This window comes from Triticum aestivum, chromosome 3D (assembly GCF_018294505.1).
Source record: "Triticum aestivum cultivar Chinese Spring chromosome 3D, IWGSC CS RefSeq v2.1, whole genome shotgun sequence".
Lineage (NCBI taxonomy): Eukaryota > Viridiplantae > Streptophyta > Magnoliopsida > Poales > Poaceae > Triticum > Triticum aestivum.
The window spans coordinates 394,759,493-394,783,596 of NC_057802.1; the positions used below are offsets into that span (position 1 = coordinate 394,759,493).

The following is a 24,104-nucleotide window of genomic DNA, read 5'->3' on the forward strand; positions in this document are numbered from 1 at the left end:
CCACGTACCCTTGTAGACCGAAAGCGGAAGCGTTAGCACAACGCGGTTGATGTAGTCGTACGTCTTCACGATCCGATCGATCAAGTACCGAACGCACGGCACCTCCGAGTTCAGCACACGTTCAGCCCGATGACGTCCCTCGAACTCTGGTCCGGCCGAGTGTTGAGGGAGAGTTTCGTCAGCACGACGGCATGGTGACGATGATGATGTTCTACCGACGCAGGGCTTCGCCTAAGCACCGCTACAGTATTATCGAGGTGGACTATGGTGGAGGGGGGCACCGCACACGGCTAAAAGATCAAACGATCAATTGTTGTGTCTTTGGGGTGCCCCCCTGCCCCCCGTATATAAAGGAGCAAGGGGGGAGGTGCGGCCGGCCAGGGAAGAGGCGCGCCAGGAGGAGTCCTACTCCCACCGGGAGTAGGACTCCCTCCCTTCCTTGTTGGAATAGGAGAAGGGGGAAAGAGGTGGAGGAGAAGAAGGAAGGGGGGCGCGCCGCCCCCTCTCCTTGTCCTATTCGGACTAGGGGGAAGGGGCGCGTGGCCCTTGCCCTGGCCGCCTCTCCTCTTCTCCACTAAGGCCCACTATGGCCCATTAACCCCCGGGGGGTTCCAGTAACCCCTCCCGTACTCCGGTAAAATCCCGATTTCACCCGGAACACTTCCGATATCGAAATATAGGCTTCCAATATATCAATCTTTATGTCTCGACCATTTCGAGACTCCTCATCATGTTCGTGATCACATCCGGGACTCCGAACAACCTTCGGTACATCAAAACATATAAACTCATAATATAACTGTCATCGAAACGTTAAGCGTGCGGACCCTACGGGTTCGAGAACTATGTAGACATGACCGAGACACGTCTCCGGTCAATAACCAATAGCGGAACCCGGATGCTCATACTGGCTCCCACATATTCTACGAAGATCTTTATCGGTCAGACCGCATAACAACATACGTTGTTCCCTTTGTCATCGGTATGTTACTTGCCCGAGATTCGGTCGTCGGTATCTCAATACCTAGTTCAATCTCGTTACCATCAAGTCTCTTTACTCGTTCCGTAATACATCATCCCGCAACTAACTCATTAGTTGCAATGCTTGCAAGGCTTAAGTGATGTGCATTACCGAGTGGGCCCAGAGATACCTCTCCGACAATCGGAGTGACAAATCCTAATCTCGAAATATGCCAACCCAACAAGTACCTTCGGAGACACCTGTAGAGCACTTTTATAATCACCCAGTTACATTGTGACGTTTGGTAGCACACAAAGTGTTCCTCCGGTAAACGGGAGTTGCATAATCTCATAGTCATAGGAACATGTATAAGTCATGAAGAAAGCAATAGCAACATACTAAACGATCGAGTGCTAAGCTAACGGAATGGGTCAAGTCAATCACATCATTCTCCTAATGATGTGATCCCGTTAATCAAATGACAACCCATGTCAATGGCTGGGAAACATAACCATCTTTGATCAATAAGCTAGTCAAGTAGAGGCATACTAGTGACACTCTGTTTGTCTATGTATTCACACAAGTATTATGTTTCCGGTTAATACAATTCTAGCATGAATAATAAACATTTATCATGATATAAGGAAATAAATAATAACTTTATTATTGCCTCTAGGGCATATTTCCTTCAGTCTCCCACTTGCACTAGAGTCAATAATCTAGATTACACAGTAATGATTCTAACACCCATGGAGCCTTGGTGCTGATCATGTTTTGCTCGTGGAAGAGGCTTAGTCAACGGGTCTGCAACATTTAGATCCGTATGTATCTTGCAAATTTCTATGTCTCCCACCTGGACTAAATCCCGGATGGAATTGAAGCGTCTCTTGATGTGCTTGGTTCTCTTGTGAAATCTGGATTCCTTCGCCAAGGCAATTGTACCAGTATTGTCACAAAAGATTTTCATTGGACCCGATGCACTAGGTATGACACCTAGATCGGATATGAACTCCTTCATCTAGACTCCTTCATTTGCCGCTTCCGAAGCAGCTATGTACTCCGCTTCACACGTAGATACCGCCATGACGCTTTGTTTAGAACTGCACCAACTGACAGCTCCGCTGTTCAATATAAACACGTATCCGGTTTGCGATTTTGAATCGTTCGGATTAGTGTCAAAGCTTGCAGCAACGTAACCATTTACGATGAGCTCTTTGTCACCTCCATAAACGAGACACATATCCTTAGTCCTTTTCAGGTATTTCAGGATGTTCTTGACCGCTGTCCAGTGATCCACTCCTGGATTACTTTGGTACCTCCCTGCTAGACTTATAGCAAGGCACACATCAGGTCTGGTACGCAGCATTGCATACATGATAGAGCCTATGGCTGAAGCATAGGGAACATCTTTCATTTTCTCTCTATCTTCTGCATTGGTCGGGCATTGAGTCTTACTCAACTTCACACCTTGTAACACGGGCAAGAACCCTTTCTTTGCTTGATCCATTTTGAACTTCTTCAAAACTTTGTCAAGGTATGTGCTTTGTGAAAGTCCAATTAAGCGTCTTGATCTATCTCTATAGATCTTGATGCCCAATATATAAGCAGCTTCACCGAGGTCTTTCATTGAGAAACTCTTATTCAAGTATCCCTTTATGCTATCCAGAAATTCTATATCATTTCCATTCAGCAATATGTCATCCACATATAATATCAGAAATGCTACAGAGCTCCCACTCACCTTTTTGTAAATACATGCTTCTCCAAAAGTCTGTACAAAACCAAATGCTTTGATCACACTATCAAAGCGTTTATTCCAACTCCGAGAGGCTTGCACCGGTCCATAAATGGATCGCTGGAGCTTGCACACTTTGTTAGCTCCCTTTGGATCGACAAAACCTTCCAGTTGCATCATATACAACTCTTCTTCCAGAAATCCATTCAGGAATGCAGTTTTGACATCCATTTGCCAAATTTCATAATCATAAAATGCGGCAATTGCTAACATGCTTCGGACAGACTTAAGCATCGCTACGGGTGAGAAGGTCTCATCGTAGTCAATCCCTTGAACTTGTCGAAAACCTTTCGCAACAAGTCGAGCTTTATAGACAGTAACATTACCGTCAGCGTCAGTCTTCTTCTTGAAGATCCATTTATTTTCAGTGGCTTGCCGATCATCGAGCAAGTCAACCAAAGTCCACACTTTGTTCTCATACATTGATCCCATCTCAGATTTCATGGCCTCAAGCCACTTTGCGGAATCTGGGCTCACCATCGCTTCTTCATAGTTCGTAGGGTTCGTCATGGTCTAGTAACATAACCTCCAGAACAGGATTACCGTACCACTCTGGTGCGGATCTTACTCTGGTTGACCTACGAGGTTCAGTAACAACTTGATCTAAAGTTCCATGATCATTATCATTAACTTCCTCACTAATTGGTGTAGTCGTCACAGGAACCGGTTTCTGTGATTTACTACTTTCCAATAAGGGAGCAGGTACAGTTACCTCATCAAGTTCTACTTTCCTCCCACTCACTTCTTTTGAGAGAAACTCCTTCTCTAGAAAGGATCCATTCTTAGCAACGAATGTCTTGCCTTCGGATCTGTGATAGAAGGTGTACCCAACAGTCTCCTTTGGGTATCCTATGAAGACACATTTCTCCGATTTGGGTTCGAGCTTATCAGGTTGAAGCTTTTTCACATAAGCATCGCAGCCCCAAACTTTAAGAAACGACAACTTTGTTTTCTTGCTAAACCACAGTTCATAAGGCGTCGTCTCAACGGATTTCGATGGTGCCCTATTTAACGTGAATGTGGCCGTCTCTAAAGCATAACCCCAAAACGATAGCGGTAAATCAGTAAGAGACATCATAGATCGCACCATATCTAGTAAAGTACGATTACGACGTTCGGACACACCATTACGCTGTGGTGTTCCGGGTGGCGTGAGTTGCGAAACTATTCCGCATTGTTTCAAATATAGACCAAACTCGTAACTCAAATATTCTCCTCCACGGTCAGATCGTAGAAACTTTATTTTCTTGTTACGATGATTTTCAACTTCACTCTGAAATTCGTTGAACTTTTCAAATGTTTCAGACTTATGTTTCATTAAATAGATATACCCATATCTGCTCAAATCATCTGTGAAGGTGAGAAAATAACGATATCCGCCACGAGCATCAACATTCATCGGACCACATACATCTGTATGTATGATTTCCAACAAATCTGTTGCTCTCTCCATAGTACCGGAGAACGGCGTTTTAGTCATCTTGCCCATGAGGCACGGTTCGCAAGTACCAAGTGATTCATAATCAAGTGGTTTCAAAAGTCCATCAGTATGGAGTTTCTTCATGCGTTTTACACCGATATGACCTAAACGGCAGTGCCACAAATAAGTTGCACTATCATTATCAACTCTGCATTTTTTGGCTTCAACATTATGAATATGTGTATCACTACTATCGAGATTCATCAAAAATAGACCACTCTTCAAGGGTGCATGACCATAAAAGATATTACTCGTATAAATAGAACAACCATTATTCTCTGATTTAAATGAATAACCGTCTCGCATCAAACAAGATCCAGATATAATGTTCATGCTCAACGCTGGCACCAAATAACAATTATTTAGGTCTAATATTAATCCCGAAGGTAGCTGTAGAGGTAGCGTGCCGACGACGATCACATCGACTTTGGACCGTTTCCCACGCGCATCGTCACCTCGTCCTTGTCTAGTGTGCGCTTAATCCGTAGTCCATGTTTTGAGTTGCAAATATTAGCAACAGAACCAGTATCAAATACCCAGGTACTACTGCGAGCTCTGGTAAGGTACACATCAATAACATGTATATCACATATACCTTTGTTCACCTTGCCATCTTTCTTATCCGCCAAATACTTGGGGCAGTTCCGCTTCCAGTGACCAGTCTGCTTGCAGTAGAAGCACTCAGTCTCAGGCTTAGGTCTAGACTTGGGTTTCTTCTCTTGAGCAGCAACTTGCTTGCTGTTCTTCTTGAAGTTCCCCTTCTTCTTCCTTTTGCCCTTTTTCTTGAAACTGGTGGTCTTACTGACCATCACCACTTGATGCTCCTTCTTGATTTCTACCTCCACGGCCTTTAGCATTGCGAAGAGCTCGGGAATCGTCTTATCCATGCCTTGCATGTTATAGTTCATCACGAAGCTCTTGTAGCTTGGTGGCAGTGATTGAAGAATTCTGTCAATGACGCTATCATCCGGAAGATCAACTCCCAGTTGAATCAAGTGATTGCAGTACCCAGACATCTTGAGTATATGCTCACTGACAGAACTATTCTCCTCCATCTTGCAGCTGTAGAACTTATTGGAGACTTCATGTCTCTCAATCCGGGCATTCTTTTGAAATATTAACTTCAATTCCTGAAACATCTCATATGCTCCATGACGTTCAAAACATCGTTGAAGTCCCGGTTCTAAGCTGTAAAGCATGGCACACTAAACTATCGAGTAGTCATCAACACGTGACTGCCAGGCATTCACAATGTCTGCAGTTGCTGGCGCAGGTGGTACACCTAGCGTTGCTTCCAGGACGTAACTCTTCTATGCAGCAATGAGGATAATCCTCAAGTTACGGATCCAGTCCGTGTAATTGCTACCATCATCTTTTAACTTTGCTTTCTCAAGGAACGCATTAAAATTCAACGGAACAACAACACAGGCCATCTATCTACAATCAACATAGACAAGCAAGATACTATCAGATACTAAGTTCATGATAAATTTAAGTTCAATTAATCATATTACTTAAGAACTCCCACTTAGATAGACATCTCCCTAATCCTCTAAGTGATCACGTGATCCAAATCAACTAAACCATAACCGATCATCACGTGAAATGGAGTAGCTTTCAATGGTGAACATCACTATGTTGATCATATCTACTATATGATTCACGCTCGACCTTTCGGTCTCAGTGTTCCGAGGCCATATCTGCATATGCTAGGCTCGTCAAGTTTAACCTGAGTATTCCGCATGTGCAAAACTGGCTTGCACCCGTTGTAGATGGACGTAGAGCTTATCACACCCGATCATCACGTGGTGTCTGGGCACGACGAACTTTGGCAACAGTGCATACTCAGGGAGAACACTTTTATCTTGAAATTTAGTGAGAGATCATCTTATAATGCTACCGTCAATCAAAGCAAGATAAGATGCATAAAAGATAAACATCACATGCAATCAATATAAGTGATATGATATGGCCATCATCATCTTGTGCTTGTGATCTCCATCTTCGAAGCACCGTCATGATCACCATCGTCACCGGCGCGACACCTTGATCTCCATCGTAGCATCGTTGTCGTCTCACCAATTTTATGCTTCTACGACTATCGCTACCGCTTAGTGATAAAGTAAAGCATTACAGGGCGATTGCATTGCATACAATAAAGCGACAAACATATGGCTCCTGCCAGTTGCCGATAACTCGGTTACAAAACATGATCATCTCATACAATAAAATTTAGTATCATGTCTTGACCATATCACATCACAACATGCCCTGCAAAAACAAGTTAGACGTCCTCTACTTTGTTGTTGCAAATTTTACGTGGCTGCTACGGGCTTAGCAAGAACCGTTCTTACCTACGCATCAAAACCACAACAATAGTTTGTCAAGTTGGTGTTGTTTTAACCTTCGCAAGGACCGGGCGTAGCCACACTCGGTTCAACTAAAGTTGAAGAAACTGACACCCGCCAGCCACCTGTGTGCAAAGCACGTCGGTAGAACCAGTCTCGCGTAAGCGTACGCGTAATGTCGGCCCGGGCCGCTTCATCCAACAATACCGCCGAACCAAAGTATGACATGCTGAAATAAATAATAACTTTATTATTGCCTCTAGGGCATATTTCCTTCACATGGATGCCGAGCGGCAGTGCCATCACACGCTGAACTGCCGGTTCTGCGACCTTCAAGCCACCATGCCCACTGTGTTTGTTGTGGTAGCCATGTCTGGGTTCCCGCCACCGCAGCCCATGAGCGAATTTGCCAACGCCGCCGCCCGCTCTAGATTTAGGGTATATGAGAAAGGAGGTTGAGGGAGTGCGGGACTGAGACCATGGCGGTCAATACCGGGTCCACATCTTACTCAATCCACCCAAAGTGTTATAAGGGGCGAAACCTATCTGACTTGACTAGTTCACGGACTGAGGTTTGTTGGTTTCAATGTTGAGGGACGATTTCTTAACTTTTGTGAGTTTAGGAACGAAAAATTATAGTACTAAACACTTACTCCAGTTGTGATGTTATTCTGCAATTTTCTCAATCTGGAACATGAGAGAAGCTTTAAACGGTCAGCTCCCGGATCCATGATTTACGTGTGGCATCACCGACTATCCCTCCGAGGACGCGTCGTGCTAGCACCTGACACACCGGAACAGAATCTGACGAAGCAACTTGCCAGGTTAACCATGGCATGTTACTCTGTCCATCTCTGGCATCCTTTGGTTACTGTACGCATTAATTGCCGAGATTAACCTATCCGACGGGATGCGAAGCTGCGGACGAAGAAAGGCGCAACCATCATTGCAGTCACTACGGTGAAGTCAAACGAAGCCGAAGCTCTGCGCTTAACCCAAGCAGCCGCGCGCATTCTCACGAACGGACAGATTTCGCTGCACCGAAAACCACATCTTGAAATTTATCATCATATCATCACACTTTCCAAGTGATCAATCCCAAGAAAGGAAAAAGTTACCGTTGTACAGACAAAATGACAGCAAGCAGACTGAACTTCCGAGACGCCCTCTGCATTAGCTGTGAATGGAATCTGGTTTGGCCGCGCCGCGCCGCTCGTCCGGTCAACTGGCCACCGGGCAAACAGAGCCCACACCCCTTATAAATTAGCCCGTGGCCGGGCACTTCTGATCACCCAGTTCATTCTGACTTTAGCTATAGTGCTTGTGCTTATACCACTAGGGATCGACACACCTTCGTTGACAGGAAAATTATTAGTCAGAGATGAGGAGCTACGCAGCTGTAGTCCGGGCAGCACTACTCGTCCTTGGCGCGCTGCTACTCCCTGCCCACCATGTGATGGCCGACTACTCGGCCATGGCACCGGCGCCGCCGCCACCGCCTAAGCCGGCCAGTGCCATTTCCATGCCCCCGTTGCCAGCCAATGACACCAACATGTCGCCGCCTGTCCAGCTGGCGCCACCTTTCGTCGTTGTGCAGGGCGTGATCTACTGTAAGTCCTGCAAATCCAGGGGCTACAACCGCGGCATGGACGCGTCACCGATCCAAGGTTCGCATTGCCCCTATATATATCTCTCGCCTACTCCGTCGCCTCGGCATGGGGTAGCTAATTAGCCTGCTCAGTCTTAATCTCATGCGTGCATGCATCCATTCGATCCATAAACGCAGGCTGACATTATCTCTACTGCCCGTTTTGGTTTTGTCTTTGCAGGTGCAACGGTGAATCTGGTGTGCTACGGGAGGAAGGTGGTGAACGTGACAGCGACGGTGTCGGACGAGCACGGCTACTTCCTGGTGATGTTCTACGACCTGGCCAACTTCAACGCGCGCAACTGCAAGATATACCTGGGCACGTCGCCGACGCCGCTCTGCGACAAGCCCGTCTACCCGCCGAACAAGTGGATCGGGCTCTCGCTCGTCAAAGAGACCGTAACTTCGCCGCCGGTGGGGCTGCAAGGCGTCTACTGCCCCAGCAGCGTGCTCTTCTACGGCCCCTCCGCCGGACAGCATTGCCCATTTTATTGACCGCGCCGCCTCGATCCACCTGGTACTAAGTAATAATCAACTAGTCACCTTGGCAGTTTTGCACTTGCAGTGGTTCGTGTTTGTGTATTGTACGTGTTCCTAGCAGCTTAGATCCGCCAATTTACGTTCAGTTCTTCTAGTTTGTTGGTTGGTGCAGTTGCAGTGTAGTGCTAGTATCTTGAGTTTTCAGTGGCCTCCGTTCCCCACCATAACTATGATTCTTCTGCCAACGTGCATTATTTTAAGCTGTTTGACATTTACGGCTGTCGGTTGCCACTACACCGAGATCCACGAGCTTAGATCGAGCTCCAATTCACACTTGAAGTGGGAACCTTGGAAGTCAAGGTAATAGCCACCCTGCGAAAGGGTATATTATACTCCCTCCGTCTCATAATAAGTATCTCAACTATGTACTAGTTTGGGTATAAAGTTGTATTAAGTTTAAGACATTTATTTTGGGACGGATGGAGTACCACATTAACTAAATGACAGTCGACTGAATTTTAAATTGGGGCCAGTCGATTTTGAGAGTTCACCGGAGTGAGCCGGAGGGATGGAAGGGGCTCGCCGGAGGGCTACCCCATCTATCTTAAGGTTTAAGGTAAGAGAGGTGATGGACGGCGGTGATGGGGTTTCGCCGGAGAAAAAAACTGGGCGTGGGCGGGGCTAGAGGGTGGCCAGGGGCGGCAGCAAGACCGGCGGTGGGGAGCGGTTCCGAAAAGAGCGGGCGGCGAGGCTGCGCGAAAGCGCCGCCGGCTGCGGGTGGTGCTCGCAGGCGGTTCGGCCGGTGGCCTATGCGGCGGCCTGGGAAAGGAGAAGAAGCTGGAGGAAGAAGAAGGGCTGCCCATCGTTCAATCTGCATCCAACAGTCATCGACTGACCTAAATTTAAAAATCAATCGACTGACGTGTAGCCATTCCCATATTATACTGCAAAATGGAGTGCTATGATCTTCCATAACGTGCATGTATACTCAGATCTTCTATAACGTGCTTGTGAGCATCTGATGTGCACGCAATTGATCATCTCGGAAGCGCTACCGAAATCCGTATTTGACGCTCGCTGCATCAGTTTGTCTACCAAACGCCCAAGGCAACCAGCTAAGGATGCGATCTGGGCCATACCATTTAGCTCGGATTTTGGTTTTTACCGATTTGGGAAACTTTGTAGAAGGTTCTAATTGATTTTAATCCATTTTCGAAAATATGTTCACTGTTTCCACCCAAAATTTTATTAAAAAATGTTTGTGAATTTTAAAAAATTGATCACGTTCTTACAAAATGTTCAGGAATTTTAAAACATGTTCGGGATTGATATTGACAAATCTTCATGTTTGGAAAACAATGTTCTTATATTTAAGAATTTTTGTTAAAAGATGTTAAAAATTGCTTTGTAAAAATAATTTAATTAAAAAATAAAATAAACTAAAAAATGATAGAACCGCACACTATAGAGCTAATCACTAAAGTAGGTTGGCCCAGGAGCTGCTCATGTGCGATTGATAGGCAATTTGCCGCATCAAGCGTCACATAGGAGCTCCCCGCTACTACCCACGATCAATATTGGCTGGAGAAAGAATATTTTTGAAATTTCCTCCAAACCCAAATAAAATGAGTAGGCTAATAAGCCATTGACTTTCTTATATGTTCTATTGCATGACCACCTGTCCCCCCCCCCCCCCCCTGTCATTAGGCTAATCGCATAGAAAATCCACATCCATAACTATGGCCACCTCTGTGTGTGTGTATTTCTCTTGAGAAAAAAAAACTTTTAGTCTCCCGAAAAATTATGTCACTTTGATGGAACAGTACTACTACTATAAGACATCAGAAGGACCCTAGCCGCTAGAAGATAGAGTTTCTCCTAATGATTTGTTCGTCGGTTTTCCTCGTTTCCTATGGCTGTTCTAGTGCCAGGAGAAGGGTGTAACCCTGAGTTTATTTATTTTGGATAAAATACAATGGGTATTACTTCCAGTGAGATTAGGAAAGAAATACAAATCAAAGACATCTGAAAAAAGAAAATAAAATTTTGTTCAACTGAAAAGGCAGGCGGGCTCAAGGGGGCAACCCACTAAAGCTAGGACTCATTCATTCCAGCATTGACCCACGACTCCGTCTCATCCTGACGAGCATGAAAGATACTCGAATGAAAAACACAAGTGCAATATAAAAAAAAGACACATATGTAACATTTCGGCCAAAACGAACTAAATTTTTGTCACATATGTGCCTCGCAGGGCTGGATGGTTTTCAACTGGTCGGACCCAGATGGCAGCCTCTCATACATGACTAGGATGTTGGGTAGTTGGCGCGAGCATGGGATATTATTGCATGTATACAATGAGCTCAATCCCGATCGATGCGAGACTCTATCATGATGTTGCGTACTTGTCTGATTGGTGTGCGATGGTTGTAGAACTCGTATGCACGAATAGAGACCCTGTTGCGGTCGTGTGCGGTAGTTCAGAGCAACGTATGCAGTAGTAGCTACTTGGAGAGGTGTGTGCGATAGTTGGAGATCATGTATCTGAGTCCGACTAGACGTTGAAATCCCTTGAAATAGGAGCCTACTAATATTGTATAGGTGTGGTCGTGCACGATAGGTAATTAGAGACCCCCAACCGGTTGCGAAGCGTCGGACATTGCCTCTCAATGCAGGAGCCCAATGTTGCGTAGGCGCAATCGTGCACAATAGGTTTAGAGACCCCAGCCGATTGCGAGCCACCGGACTTTGAAACCCCTCATAAAAGGAGCTCGGTGCTTGATGTTTGCAAGTGCACAAAATCGTATTCAAGCATAATTCACGAGAAGTATTTTCCAGTTTAATTGTCGAACACATAGATAGCTTATAGGAAAATAACTACCAACCCCGCAGCTATGATGTCACAGACACAATTATACCCGCACCAAAACCTGAGTTTGAAAATAATTCATCTTACCATTTGCTAGGAAAAATGATGAAAATAGGGGGATTATACTAAATACTAAATGGGAAGGAAAATAAAAACTTAACTAAACAAAGAAGGGAACTAGGGAGAAGTAATGTGATGTTTAGTTGAGAAAAGTGATGTCAAGGTGGAGATTAGTATTACTAGTGACGTGGATGACACAGGTTAGCATATGTGCAATGTCGCCAAGTGTTGATCGGACAACTTATGGTGGTTGGTCCCTCAAATAACATCGTCTCTCAAGCAATACTTTATTGAGACAACTCAATTGTCCTACTCTTGTCACATACATGGAGCCTCTAACAGAAGACATTAAGGTCACATGGACCAGACCAAAGGTAATCATTTCTATGGACAACTGTAACTCCTAGGTAAGTTGTGCCGCTCTCTAAGATGCCAAAGCCTATCACCCAGAGGTCTATCATATCGCACAATCTACGTATCAACTTCGGCGCGTGTTTGGTTGCCCGCATGCAGCCGAACCAGGCCCACGCGGGATGTGCGCGGCCTGTTTGGTTGCCTGGGCTGTATGCGGTTTGTGGCCCGCACGGACCTTAAAGCAGCCTGTAGACTGGCCCGGCGAAAACTGTCGAATCGGCAGTCTCTCGCGAGCCTGGCTGGACGCGGCCACGCGTGCGAGGCAGTTGCACGCCTCGGACAGCGCGGAAGACGGAGGGGACGTCTCATAACTCGCCCCCACTCTCCTGTCACCGCCCAGTCGCATTGTTCCCATCGCTCCCTCTCTCCCTCACCGCCCCTCCCTCTCCTCTCCTCCGATGGCTTCACCTCACCCACCGCTGCGCCGCCCTCTGACCCCCGTCGACCAACACATCGCCAGCATCCAGGAGTGCTGGCTGGCCGGGCTCCAGCATTCGGGGCGGGACCTGGCGTCGACGCTGCGAGCGTCGTCCCCCATCTGCTGTCGGCCACCACCAGCGCTGGCCAATGCGGTGCCGGCCGTTCTGGCTCCGCCACGGATTCCGGACCTCGTGGTCCTGGGCTCGGTGCCGGCCGTTCCGGCTCCGTCACGGATTCCGGACCACGTGGTCCCGGGCTCGGTGCCGGCGCCGTCGACGGAGCCGCCGCTTGTTGGGACCCCATTGGGCAAGGGGTTTTCTTGACCCCCGTCCAAGGGTTTTCTCCTGTCGGCGGGCCATCCTCCTCGACCTCCGGCGTGGCTATGAGCACGGGGCCGATGCCGCAGGCCGTCGCCAGGGCCGGCTCCTCCTCTGCTCCGCCACCTCTCTCCTTCCCGCCGGGGTTTTCACCCCGACCGCGGTTCGCTGCGACTGCGCGTGCTCCGGTGAGTCGAACCCCCTCAATGCTTGCTCGTAGAAGTAGATTAGGGGTTTAATTCTTAGGCATGTGCTAGTAGTTAGTGGATGCGATAGGATTAGATAGGATTGGAGTAGATCCCATTGGATGCGATCCCAATCGAATCCAATCAGACCGATCTGTTCTTGTTTCGTACGGTGTGTGTCCTAGGATCTGCTACTGCTAGCGTGTCCTAGGATCCGTGTTCATGCTAGAATCCCAATGGTAGTGTGCTTTGCTAGGATCTGTGTTCATGGTAGGGTCTTGCTAGGATCTGTGTTCATGCAAATGGCATGTTCATGTTCAAGCTAGGATCATGTTCATGTTGTTGTTAATGTTGCTAACATACATGTTCAAGCTAGGGTTTGTGTTGATTGTTATACCTGCATGTAGTAGGACCATTTTAGGATGCTGCCAAATGTGCATGGCTGCACATGGGTGCTATTGGCACTTGTTGTTGCTATTTTTAGATGTTTCCATGCTTAGGATAGTGCACTGATAAGTGGCAGTTGCAGAAAAGCAGATGCCACTGATCATTGGCACTTGCTGTTGGGCAAGTCCACTGATTAGTGCCACTGATCAGTGGCATTGATAAGTGGCATTTCCCATAGGCAAATGCCACTTATCAATGCCACTTGTTGTTGGGAAAAATGCCACTTATCAATGGCACTTGCTGTTGGGAAAGTCCACTAATCAGTGCCACTGATCAGTGGCATTTGCCTAACAACAAGTGGCGTTGATAAGTGGCATTTGCTCAAAGAGTTTGTGCATTGATCAGCGGCATTTGCTCTTGGGCAAATGTCTCTGATCAGTGCCATTTTGCAAAGAGTTTGTGCACTAATACTTGTCATCTTACCTGACAAGATATTGAAGACTGACTGGGATGTGGCGGGTGGAGGAGCTCAGGTGGTGGCCGGAGCTGAGGGCGCCGAGGACTTCATCCCCATGAAAAGGTGGCTCAGGACGGTGGACCTGCCTGGCAGGATCACCTTCATGAGCCTGCCTCGTTCAAGAGGACGATCTCCGAGGCAGGGCCACGAGGAGGGGGCCCGGGAGCCGCTGTGCTTCTACCAGCAGATCAAGGACAACGAGGACCTCGCCATGCTCGTCATCCCTCGCAAGTTCGTGGAGGTGATGAACACCTGGCTAGTCATCAAGCGGCTCCCGCGCGTGGTTAGCCTGTCGGCGAACAAGTGGTGCGTGTTCTGGGTGGAGGTCCAGAACTTCGAGGGGCACATGGTGCTTAGCCGGGGCTGGAACTACTTCTGCTGCCGCCACCGGATCGTCCCCGGCGACCTCGACGTTGTGCGCATCTCAGGACTCGGACTGAAGGTTTAGATCTACAACAACGACTCCTCGATCATGTGCAGGTTTCGTTGCAGCAGGCACAACTGCGTTGGTGACATCGAGCATGCTATGTAGTTAAGTTAAGTAAGGTGTTAGTGTTGAACTTTTATGGTGTGTGGCGAGACTTATGGGTACTTGTTCATATTTTGGCCAGGAGCAGCACCCTGGCATGGAGCAGGGAAGGAGGATGCCCCTTCTGTTAATCTAGACTTATTCTATGTAGTTAAGTAGCTTGCTGTCATTTGCTTGCTTGCTTCGTTTGATTTCATTTGCTTGCTTGCTTTGTTTTGCTGTTGTGCTCATCATGTGGTGGTAAGGCCACCATATTTGAATGGGGTGAGCAGAACACAAACGATGTTTGCAACCAAACAGCTGAAGTTTGCATTTGCTCACACCCTAAGCACAAAAACAACAACCAAACAGTAGGGGGGTAAGTGCCCCTCCATGCGATACAGGCAACCAAACAGGTTACATCTGCTGCATATGAGGCTGCATTTCAAGAACCAGGCTGGCTGGAGATGGACATGCAATGCAACTACTGTTGCAAACTGCAACCAAACACGCCCTTCATGTATGGCATGAGGAGTGAACGTGTCCAACTACAGCGGTGGATTAGACCGCTCCAATCACTAAGTTACCACAAGGGTAAGTTATAATATGAGGATATAGCATACATAAATAAACTACTTCTATCAATAACACGTGTACTAGCTAGATGTTACACCAATCATCATTAATCACTCAAATAACATCACATTAAAGGGGGAGGGGGTTCAAGAGTTTTTACAGTCATTAACGGAGACCGTGATGAGGAAGGAAGGAGAGGTGGCGTGGCGGCGGTGACGATGCATAACGTGCCCCCGCGGCGGTGGTTCCTTCGGCGGCTTCCTTCCATGGCCTTCCTCCAAGGATGCAATGGATGGGGCTTGGCGCAACCCCCTAGTGCCTCTTGACATGATATGAATGATGGCTTGAACGTGGGAGGTATGGGAATAGATGAGGATGATGAATGCTTATCGGCGGCAGGGTAGAAGCGGTATTTATAACCGGCATCCACAAGTCTCCTCTTTGGATGTAGCTTCACTCCTTTGATCTAAGGGCTCTAAATGAGCCTTATCCTCTACCAATAAACTTCTTGGTGGCCAAGGAAGTCGTAGGAACAAATGGAGTTAAAATTGGCGAATAATCGCGGAAGTTATGACTGATTTTGTAGCCCAAATTGCCAGGTACGAGCACCAGTAGGATCTGGTAGGATCGTACCGCATTCCGTCTTCTCTTCTAGAGTTGTATGTGGAGTTTTATACTTTTATTGTCATTTTGTCATACAAGCTCTGATTTTATGGTCTTGGGTTTGTTGGGTTATATGGATGAGCCCCCTGGTATTGGACCTTCAATTTGGGCTTGTTGGGTAATATCATTTATGCAAACTCCAGTAAAGCCTTTATCTGGTGCTTGTAATTCCTCCATAGTTATCCCAATGTATGGCATGGGGAGTGAATGTCTCCAACTACAGCGGTGGATTAGACCGCTCCAATCACTAAGTTACCACAAGGGTAAATTATAATATGAGGATATAGCATACATAAATAAACTACTTCTATCAATAACACGTGTACTAGATGTTACACCAATCATCATTAATCACTCAAATAACATCACATTAAAGGGGGAGGGGGTTCAAGAGTTTTTACAGTCATTCACGGAGACCGTGATGAGGAAGGAAGGAGAGGTGGCGTGGCGGCGGTGACGATGCATAACGTGCCCCCGCGGCGGTGGTTCCTTCGGCGGCTTCCTTCCATGGCCTTCCTCCAAGGATGCAATGGATGGGGCTTGGCGCAACCCCCTAGTGCCTCTTGACGTGATATGAATGATGGCTTGAACGTGGGAGGTATGGGAATAGATGAGGATGATGAATGCTTATCGGCGGCAGGGTAGAAGCGGTATTTATAACCGGCATCCACAAGTCTCCTCTTTGGATGTAGCTTCACTCCTTTGATCTAAGGGCTCTAAATGAGCCTTATCCTCTACCAATAAACTTCTTGGTGGCCAAGGAAGTCGTAGGAACAAATGGAGTTAAAATTGGCGAATAATCGTGGAAGTTATGACTGATTTTGCAGCCCAAATTGCCTGGTACGAGCACCAGTAGGATCTGGTAGGATCGTACCGCACTCCGTCTTCTCTTCTGGAGTTGCATGTGGAGTTTTATACCTTTATTGTCATTTTGTCATACAAGCTCTGATTTTATGGTCTTGGGCTTGTTTGGGTTATATGGATGAGCCCCTTGGTATTGGACCTTCAATTTGGGCTTGTTGGGTAATATCATTTATGCAAACTCCACTAAAGCCTTTATCTGGTGCTTGTAATTCCTCCATAGTTATCCCAACCTTCTACCTTTCATCGTGCTAAGTCCGTGGGAGTTCCGAATCACCTACAAATACAAAAAGAACTAAGAAACACTACATACTATGCAATGCTCGTGATAAAACTAGTGCAAACTAAAAAGTATGAACAATGTACATACAATTGGTATGAATGGCTCAATGGTACATGCTATATGGAGTTAATATGCAAAAATGAGCTTTAAAATGGGCGAAAATATAGAGCCATCAACCTCCCCAAAATTAAACCTTGCTCTTTCTCGAGTAAGAAAGTGGACTAGCTACGCTTGTTGTTGCTAACTCTTAAGCTTACATTGAAACCAAAGCCCCAAAGTATATCATGATTCTTTGTGCAAGCTTATAAAAGTTAACTAGGATGGAGTAATATCTGCAATCCTCTCAGTCCCACCATGGAAGTGAAGATAGATGAATTATTTTTGTGGAGTCCAAAATCCCAATGCCAAAGGTTGAGAGATTTTCAATATTAGGTTGGGAGAAATAACTAGCATGGGAGTAATATCTGCAATTTTCCTATTGCCATGAGGTGAAGAAAGAAGAAATATTTTTTGTGGAATCCGAATTTCAAATACAGAGGGTTTGTAGAGAATTTCAATATTATGTTGGGAACAAAGAAATGACCATCCTAGACCAAATAAATTATGCATTAGCAATTGCTTAAAAAAACATAAACCCGAGGCATACCAGGTACGATAGCAAAGTTGCCCGTCTACGCTAGTCGACCTATCAACTACCTACGTATGGTTGAGTGCAAACCTATGCCTTGCACTTACTGGGAAATAGAATAATGATTAGGGTAATAATAAGTCAAAAACAGACAACATCTTGTATCAGCGCAGCTAACCATTAGGCAATGAGGAAGGCCTTATGATCGATATTAACACAAGGAGTAGGGATTGTTATGCAACTAGGATGCACACATACAAACCTATTTATGAAAGCTCTCTTATGGACTAAGTGGGAGTGCACCCAACTTATTTGTTCATGAAGACCTTGAGTATTTCAGGAAGCTCATCACTGAAATATACAAGCCAAGTTCTACAATGTAAGTTCCCACTAGTATATGAAACATGAAACTCGTGAAATTTTCGGTTGTAGAATGCATGAAGTGGTCCTACTTTTAAGCATTTTTGTGTATACTGAAAGGGATAGTGATGTTGCTCCTTCTCTCTCACGCATTATTTTCTGAGGCACCTCCATGGTTCATCTTTTATTTCTTCTCTGAGTGCAAGGGGTTGTAGCAAAAAGTAAGTTCTTGCCAAACCATGGTATCAGTTTGTGCAAGTACAAGTTTTCTATACCAATGACAAGTAATGCAACAGAAATAAAATTGCCTTCATCCTTGCTAGCTTTGCTAATTGTACGAGATATTAACAGATAATGTTGTAGCTAATATTTTTATATTTTCTAAATAAATAATAACTAAAAAGATGTTGAAAGTGTTTTCATATAGTAAAAATTGTCTGGAGCTCGTAAATTCACCGGTAATAATAATTCATACGATTAAAAGTGCGGCAAAGTAACATACATATATGAAAAACTTCAATATCTCATGCCCATTCAGATTTTTCGGAATGATGTGGCTTAATTGTAGATGATGTATTAGAAGTCGGTTTTAGAATATCTTCTATGGTTTTTTATGTTTCTAGTTAGCTAACACAGCCAACGCTTATTTTTTTAAGCCAGAGACCGTAGAACAATTATTCTACGGTAATTTTTACCTCTTCCGTCCCATAATATAAGAGCGTTTTTGGCACTAAAGAGAGTATTAAATAAACATGTGTACAAAAGAAAAAAGAGAAAAAACAAGTATCAAGTCATCAACACAGCCAGCGCTAATAAGCGCCCGGAGACTCTTGTACTACCATTGTACGGGTACATAGCCAGTGCTAGATCAACGTGTCAAAAGGCGCGAATCAATCTGTAGTTGGATGTTAGATGGACAGTGGTATTCTCAGCCCATCAGGATTTAAGTTTTTGCTGCTCGCACTATTCTTGGATTTATGTCAGGATTTTCAGCGATGCGCTTTTAGTGGGATGAGACGTTCCCGTCAATGAAGAGACGCCTACGTGAATTCGTAAATCTCAAGATGATATGCCGGCTCAGTTCTCCCGAAGGTGCTCATAGGGATATGGTTGTACTATGTTTAAAAAAGTACAACTTTCCGCTTTATCCTTTACACACCCAATTCGGCGCTTCGATTGCTGCATCGGCTCAGTGGTGGCAGACATGCCAAAGAATTAACAAATGACAGTGGCAGCAAAATCAGTCTTAAGTTTGCATCATAGCCAGCATTTCTTTTCTGGCATAATAATTATATCCATTTCCACGAGAACAAGTTATCTTCAGCAACAGAAAAATGTTGGGGTTGACTTTGCAAGAGTGATCGATATAGTGGGGCGGCGATATGTATGAAGCCATCGATCCACGATCAGGACCACGAAGACATCCCTTTGCATGCAAATTGAAGTATCGGCGCCCCTTTGCTGCTCTGCGCATCATCCAGCGCTAGTGCGTAACGGCGCCGCCGCCCCGCCGACGCCAACGAATTTGCACGGCCAGGTATCCCAAGTGATGAAGTAAACACCAGATTAGCCTATGTATCAAGTAATAACGATATATGGTAATCCGTATTATCCATCTTCTCGACTAGGGTACAAAAGGCTCTATTAGACAGACGGCCGGGTGCTGTTTTGGCTTGCAAGGCACCACCAGCCACATGCATGAATGATGTACGTAAGCCCCAACGTCTGATCGGTCGAGCCTTGCATCGATGCACGCATCTTCCTCGCGCGTGCAAACCAATCTACGATCGATCCAAAGCAATATCGCCAACCGGAATCTGTGGCTCGATTCACCTCGACATGCACGCCAGCCTATAAAACGAACCCTCTTCTCAGGCTTACCACGATCATCACACCACACACGCTCTCCTTTGATCATAGTAGCAAGTTACGACAATGGCTTTGCTCGCGAGATGCCTTATGCTCTGCCTCGCCCTTGTGGTCCTCTCCCTGGGCTGCCTCCCTAGCAAAAGCTCGGCGATGGGCCTGCCGCGGCCGCCGCCGAACGTGAACTTCACCATCGGCGTCGAGGGCGCCGTGTGGTGCAAGGGGTGCCGGTACGCCGGCTACGTCAAGTCCAAGAACGCGTCCCCGCTCCAGAGTACGTATGCGCGCGCGCCGTAGTCCACGCTGATCAAACCATCAAGCGTTTTCTGATTTCGCCTCTTCTTTTGCTATGCAGATGCCCCGGCGCTGCTGCGGTGCAAGCGCGGGAAGTGGGCGCTGTCGATGTGGGGCGCCACGGACGCGCGCGGCTACTTCCAGATCCAGACGGCGCAGCAGTCAGCGCCCTTCACGAGCAAGGACTGCAAGGTGTACGTGCTGGGGTCGCCGGTGCGCGCGTGCGGCGTGCCCGTCAAGCCCCGCAGGAACAAGGGGTCGCCGCTCAAGTTCCGCAAGTTCGTGACGCTCCCCGACGGGCTGCAGGCGCTCTACACGGCCGGCGACTTCGTCTTCGGGCCGAAGAAGCCCGGCAAGTGCTGATTGATCGATCAAGTTTGGGCTTCACAGGTTCCGGGACACACGCGGTGTCTCGGAGTACTACTGATGTTTTATACAGTATAATTTTAAAAAATCACCCTTGTATTTTCCAAAACATAAACTAGCATGACAAAAAAGAACTTATAAACTTGTAATTTTTTTATGTATTATATATGTCGATTTGAGGAAACTAGTGCATGTCATATAAACTAATGAATGACTTAGCATTGTGGTTGAAAGAAAACGCGGTCCAAGCTAGAAAAGCGAGTTGCTTTTGGAAAATATTTGTCGAAACATGCCCATGTGAGATCTAATTTTGAATAACTCTCGCGACAAACACAACTGTAAAAGCGGATGTTGATTTGGCCGATTCATTTCATCCGTTTGGCTCTATATAATTTGTCACTGACTTTTGACCGAGAAACACAACAGTAACACATTTTTAAAATTTCAGAATAGGGTTTCATGGCGCTGACATCATCCATTTGGCTCTATATAATTTGTTACTGATTTTTGACATATAATATAGCATGCGTGCACTCGTAAACTGAAAAGCGCCCGCAAACACCCACTAGCATCGCCCCATAATCAAACCATAACGCCATTGTGTTCGACGGCGCAACCCCGTCCATGAATCATGTTATTCTTAGAAGCGGGGATACTCAAGGGGGACATCAACACCTTCCTTGGGGAGTTGGTAGTGTGGGCTATTGCGAGAAGTTAGCATTGATATTGTAGCGTGTCACGTGGAGTAGGTGTGCATGTATTATAATATGTAACATCGACGTGGAGGGCCTTTCTACCCCCACTCTCTCTTTAATATACAGTACACACATTCGTGCATATTCAAGAAGAAAAATAATAATCAAACCCTACAAAATGATAATGGGTCTCTCTAATGCTCAGTTGTGTGAGATTTTATTGAAAACCTCATCGCTGATGTCATCCATGTGGAAGCTAGGCTTGTATGTTGGTTGTAAAATCTCAGGTCGTGGTGGAAGGTTTACTATACCAGTTTAACTTGACGTGAGTCATCTGAAAATGAAATTTCGATTAGTCAATTTTTGTCAGGAATGAAGTAGGAGGCATGCGGAGCACCAGCAGGAGGTTTTATCTTGTCTATTTTAGGGGTGGGAGGGGTGCATGTTCGCCGGGAAGCAGCAACCTCGATGTCTATCTTAGGGGTGGGAGGGTGCAAGTTCGCCGAGAAATTCCTGGTGGTTCATCGGTTTAGAGCGATGGCCCGGGGGTGGTGGCAAGCCTGACGGTGGGAGGAGGTCGAGGGAAGGGTGGGGCAGAGAGGCGGTCGCACGAGTGTCATCGGCCGCGAGGGGCGGAGGCGGGCGATTAGGCCTGGGCTGGATCAGTAGCAGCGAAAGGAAGAAGAGAAACAATGTGTACTAGCTTGAGGTTGAAGATGAAGCATTGTCCATTGGATCTTGATTGATCTAATAGTTGAGATAGGTGGAGGAAAATTGACTGGCCGTTTGTAAAATTTTCAGGCGTCTGGCGCCTAGCACCTCCCTTACTAGTTACTATAGACTATACCTAGGCATATCTCGGGTCGGGACGAGCTTCGGGCCAGGCCAAAAAAAAGCTCGGTGCTAAAAACCCAGGGCTGAGCCCGGCCCGGCCCAACCATCCGGCCTGAGCCCGGCCCAAGCCCAAGGAATCCCGACACGGCCCGGTCAGCCCGGTCCGACTACGGCTAAAATCACGTTTTATGCAAGCCCGAGCTCGGCCCAAGCCTGAGGAAGCCCGACACGGCCCGGTCGGCCCGACCTGACTACGGCTAAAATCACGTTTTATGCAAGCCCGAGCCTGGCCCAAGCCCGAGGAAGCCCGACACGGCTCAGTCGGCCTGGCCCGACTACGGCTAAAATCACGTTTTATGCAAGCCCGAGCCCGGTCTGATCTGCCCGTCAGGCTCAATTTCCAAGCTCAAGCCCGGCCCAATGGCACACTCGGGCTCAGCCCGGCCCGGGATTTTTGGGCCAGGTCGGGTCGGGCCGTCCGAGCCGGGCTGCCCATGGTCAGGTATACTATAGACATTCGGTTGCATGGTGATGTCTTTGTCAGGGCTATGACCGTGTGTGATTATCGGCTAGTGACGAGAATATATGGTGATTCACGTTTGGTGGTGCGATTGAGCACAGGGTTTGAAGCTCTGGAGTGAAAACTCTGGGTCTAACTTATACTAGACATACATGGCAATAGTAGTGTTTCAGATCATCTTCTTGTTGCAAGGCATCATTTGGAGTTGGCTCAGACTTTGCTCAGAATTATTCTTCGGAATAAAACACTAAGATCTAGCCTCACTAGTACACCCAACCTCGGCTCACACGGTTTTTACACCTAGCCGCAGACATTTTATAGAACCGTGTGCTAGAGTGGGTTGGCGATGGGGTGTCAATCGCTGACGGTAAAGAAAATCGTGTGCGTTGGATCGATTCATTAACCACAACTGGTATAAACCGAACGTGTGCGATTGGACAAGCAAACACAGACAATTACGTATAAAAAACTGTGGGTGATAATGAAAGAATGACAAATAGTCCCTTAATAATAAATGTATGCCGTAGTCCCACTCGTCGGACACATTCTCCTTGGTCAAATCGTTGGAGATAGCTCAAGTAATCAAACACAATTTCCAAGTTTTTATCGTGTGGGGACATTGTTGATCACAGACACTTTGCAAACCTTGATGGTATGGCATCATGTATTATTGCACATGTTTTGTGTATGTTGATTGTGTGGTGCGTAAGCCAGCTCTAACCATTTGTTAACCTTCACCCGTGGCTTTGTTTTCGACATTGCACACGATTGACTTGTCATACGTGTGTGCTCCGTTTTTAGTCATTTAAACGGATTAATTCAATTTTGAACTACAAGCATCTTTAAAAAAGGTTTGAACCGTGTCAGAAAATCACAGTTGTGATCTTGCTCAACTATGTAAGGCACACAAACATAGTTCATATGGATTTGAAATGTTTTCTTTGCAAATATCAAGTCGTTTCATGCGCGTTGTTGAGAAACTAAATTTACGAAAATTGTAAATGCTATTTGAAATTAATGAAAACTTGCATGGGGCCATTATTTGACTTCAGTATGCTCTGGAAAAAATTCGGCCAATTTCCCAAATTCTGGAATGTGCATTGTGTTGTGCCCGGAGCATTCCGCGGGAAGGATCATATCCACCTCTGCCGGAAGTGACTAGTTTGAAGAGCACATTACCCACTCTTCATCGCACGAGCTTTAAACTTGGAATACATCTGCATGATGCACTCCCACACACCAATTGATATTAATTCATTGACTTCTCACTTTTTAAATAATGATTTCCATTGTTTATACATATATGAAGTGCCTTGATACATCCCTTTTGTTACCAAAATACCAACCAATGGTTGGTGACCATTTCATTCGGACTTTTTCTGTCTTGTTCAAAGTGGCTCGAAGGCCCCTGTAATTTCTGCAATTTTTGTGTGGCCATTTTCCATTTTCTATGGATTAATATGCATTTTTAGGCATTTAAATGGATTAATTCGATTTTGAACTACAAGCACATTTTAAAAAGGTTTGAACTGTGTCAGAAAATCACACTTGTGATCTTGATCAACTATGTGTGGCACACAAAAACAGGTCATCTGCATTTGAAATATTTTCTTTGCAAAGATCGAACCATTCCAAGCGTGTTCTTGAGAAAATAAATTTACAAACATTGCAAGTGTTGTCTGAAATTAATGAACACTTGCATTGGGCCATTATTTGACCTCAGTATACTCTGGAACAAATTTAGCCAATTTCACAATCTACGTGTATAA

The 24,104-nt window shown here is 46.1% G+C and overlaps 2 protein-coding genes across 2 annotated transcripts; both read left to right on the forward strand.

Annotated features, from left to right (window-relative positions):
• Positions 1 to 7,886: 7,886 nt before the first annotated feature.
• LOC123074735 (pistil-specific extensin-like protein) lies at positions 7,887 to 8,957 on the forward strand. Its single transcript, XM_044497497.1, has 2 exons — positions 7,887 to 8,251; positions 8,414 to 8,957. The coding sequence occupies exons 1-2, from the start codon at positions 7,966 to 7,968 to the stop codon at positions 8,725 to 8,727; spliced, it is 600 nt and encodes a 199-aa protein (XP_044353432.1). The 5' UTR covers positions 7,887 to 7,965; the 3' UTR covers positions 8,728 to 8,957.
• A 10,702-nt stretch (positions 8,958 to 19,659) lies between these two features.
• Positions 19,660 to 20,473, forward strand: LOC123074736 (non-classical arabinogalactan protein 30). Its single transcript, XM_044497498.1, has 2 exons — positions 19,660 to 19,900; positions 19,982 to 20,473. The coding sequence occupies exons 1-2, from the start codon at positions 19,696 to 19,698 to the stop codon at positions 20,281 to 20,283; spliced, it is 507 nt and encodes a 168-aa protein (XP_044353433.1). The 5' UTR covers positions 19,660 to 19,695; the 3' UTR covers positions 20,284 to 20,473.
• The last annotated feature ends 3,631 nt before the right edge of the window (positions 20,474 to 24,104 follow it).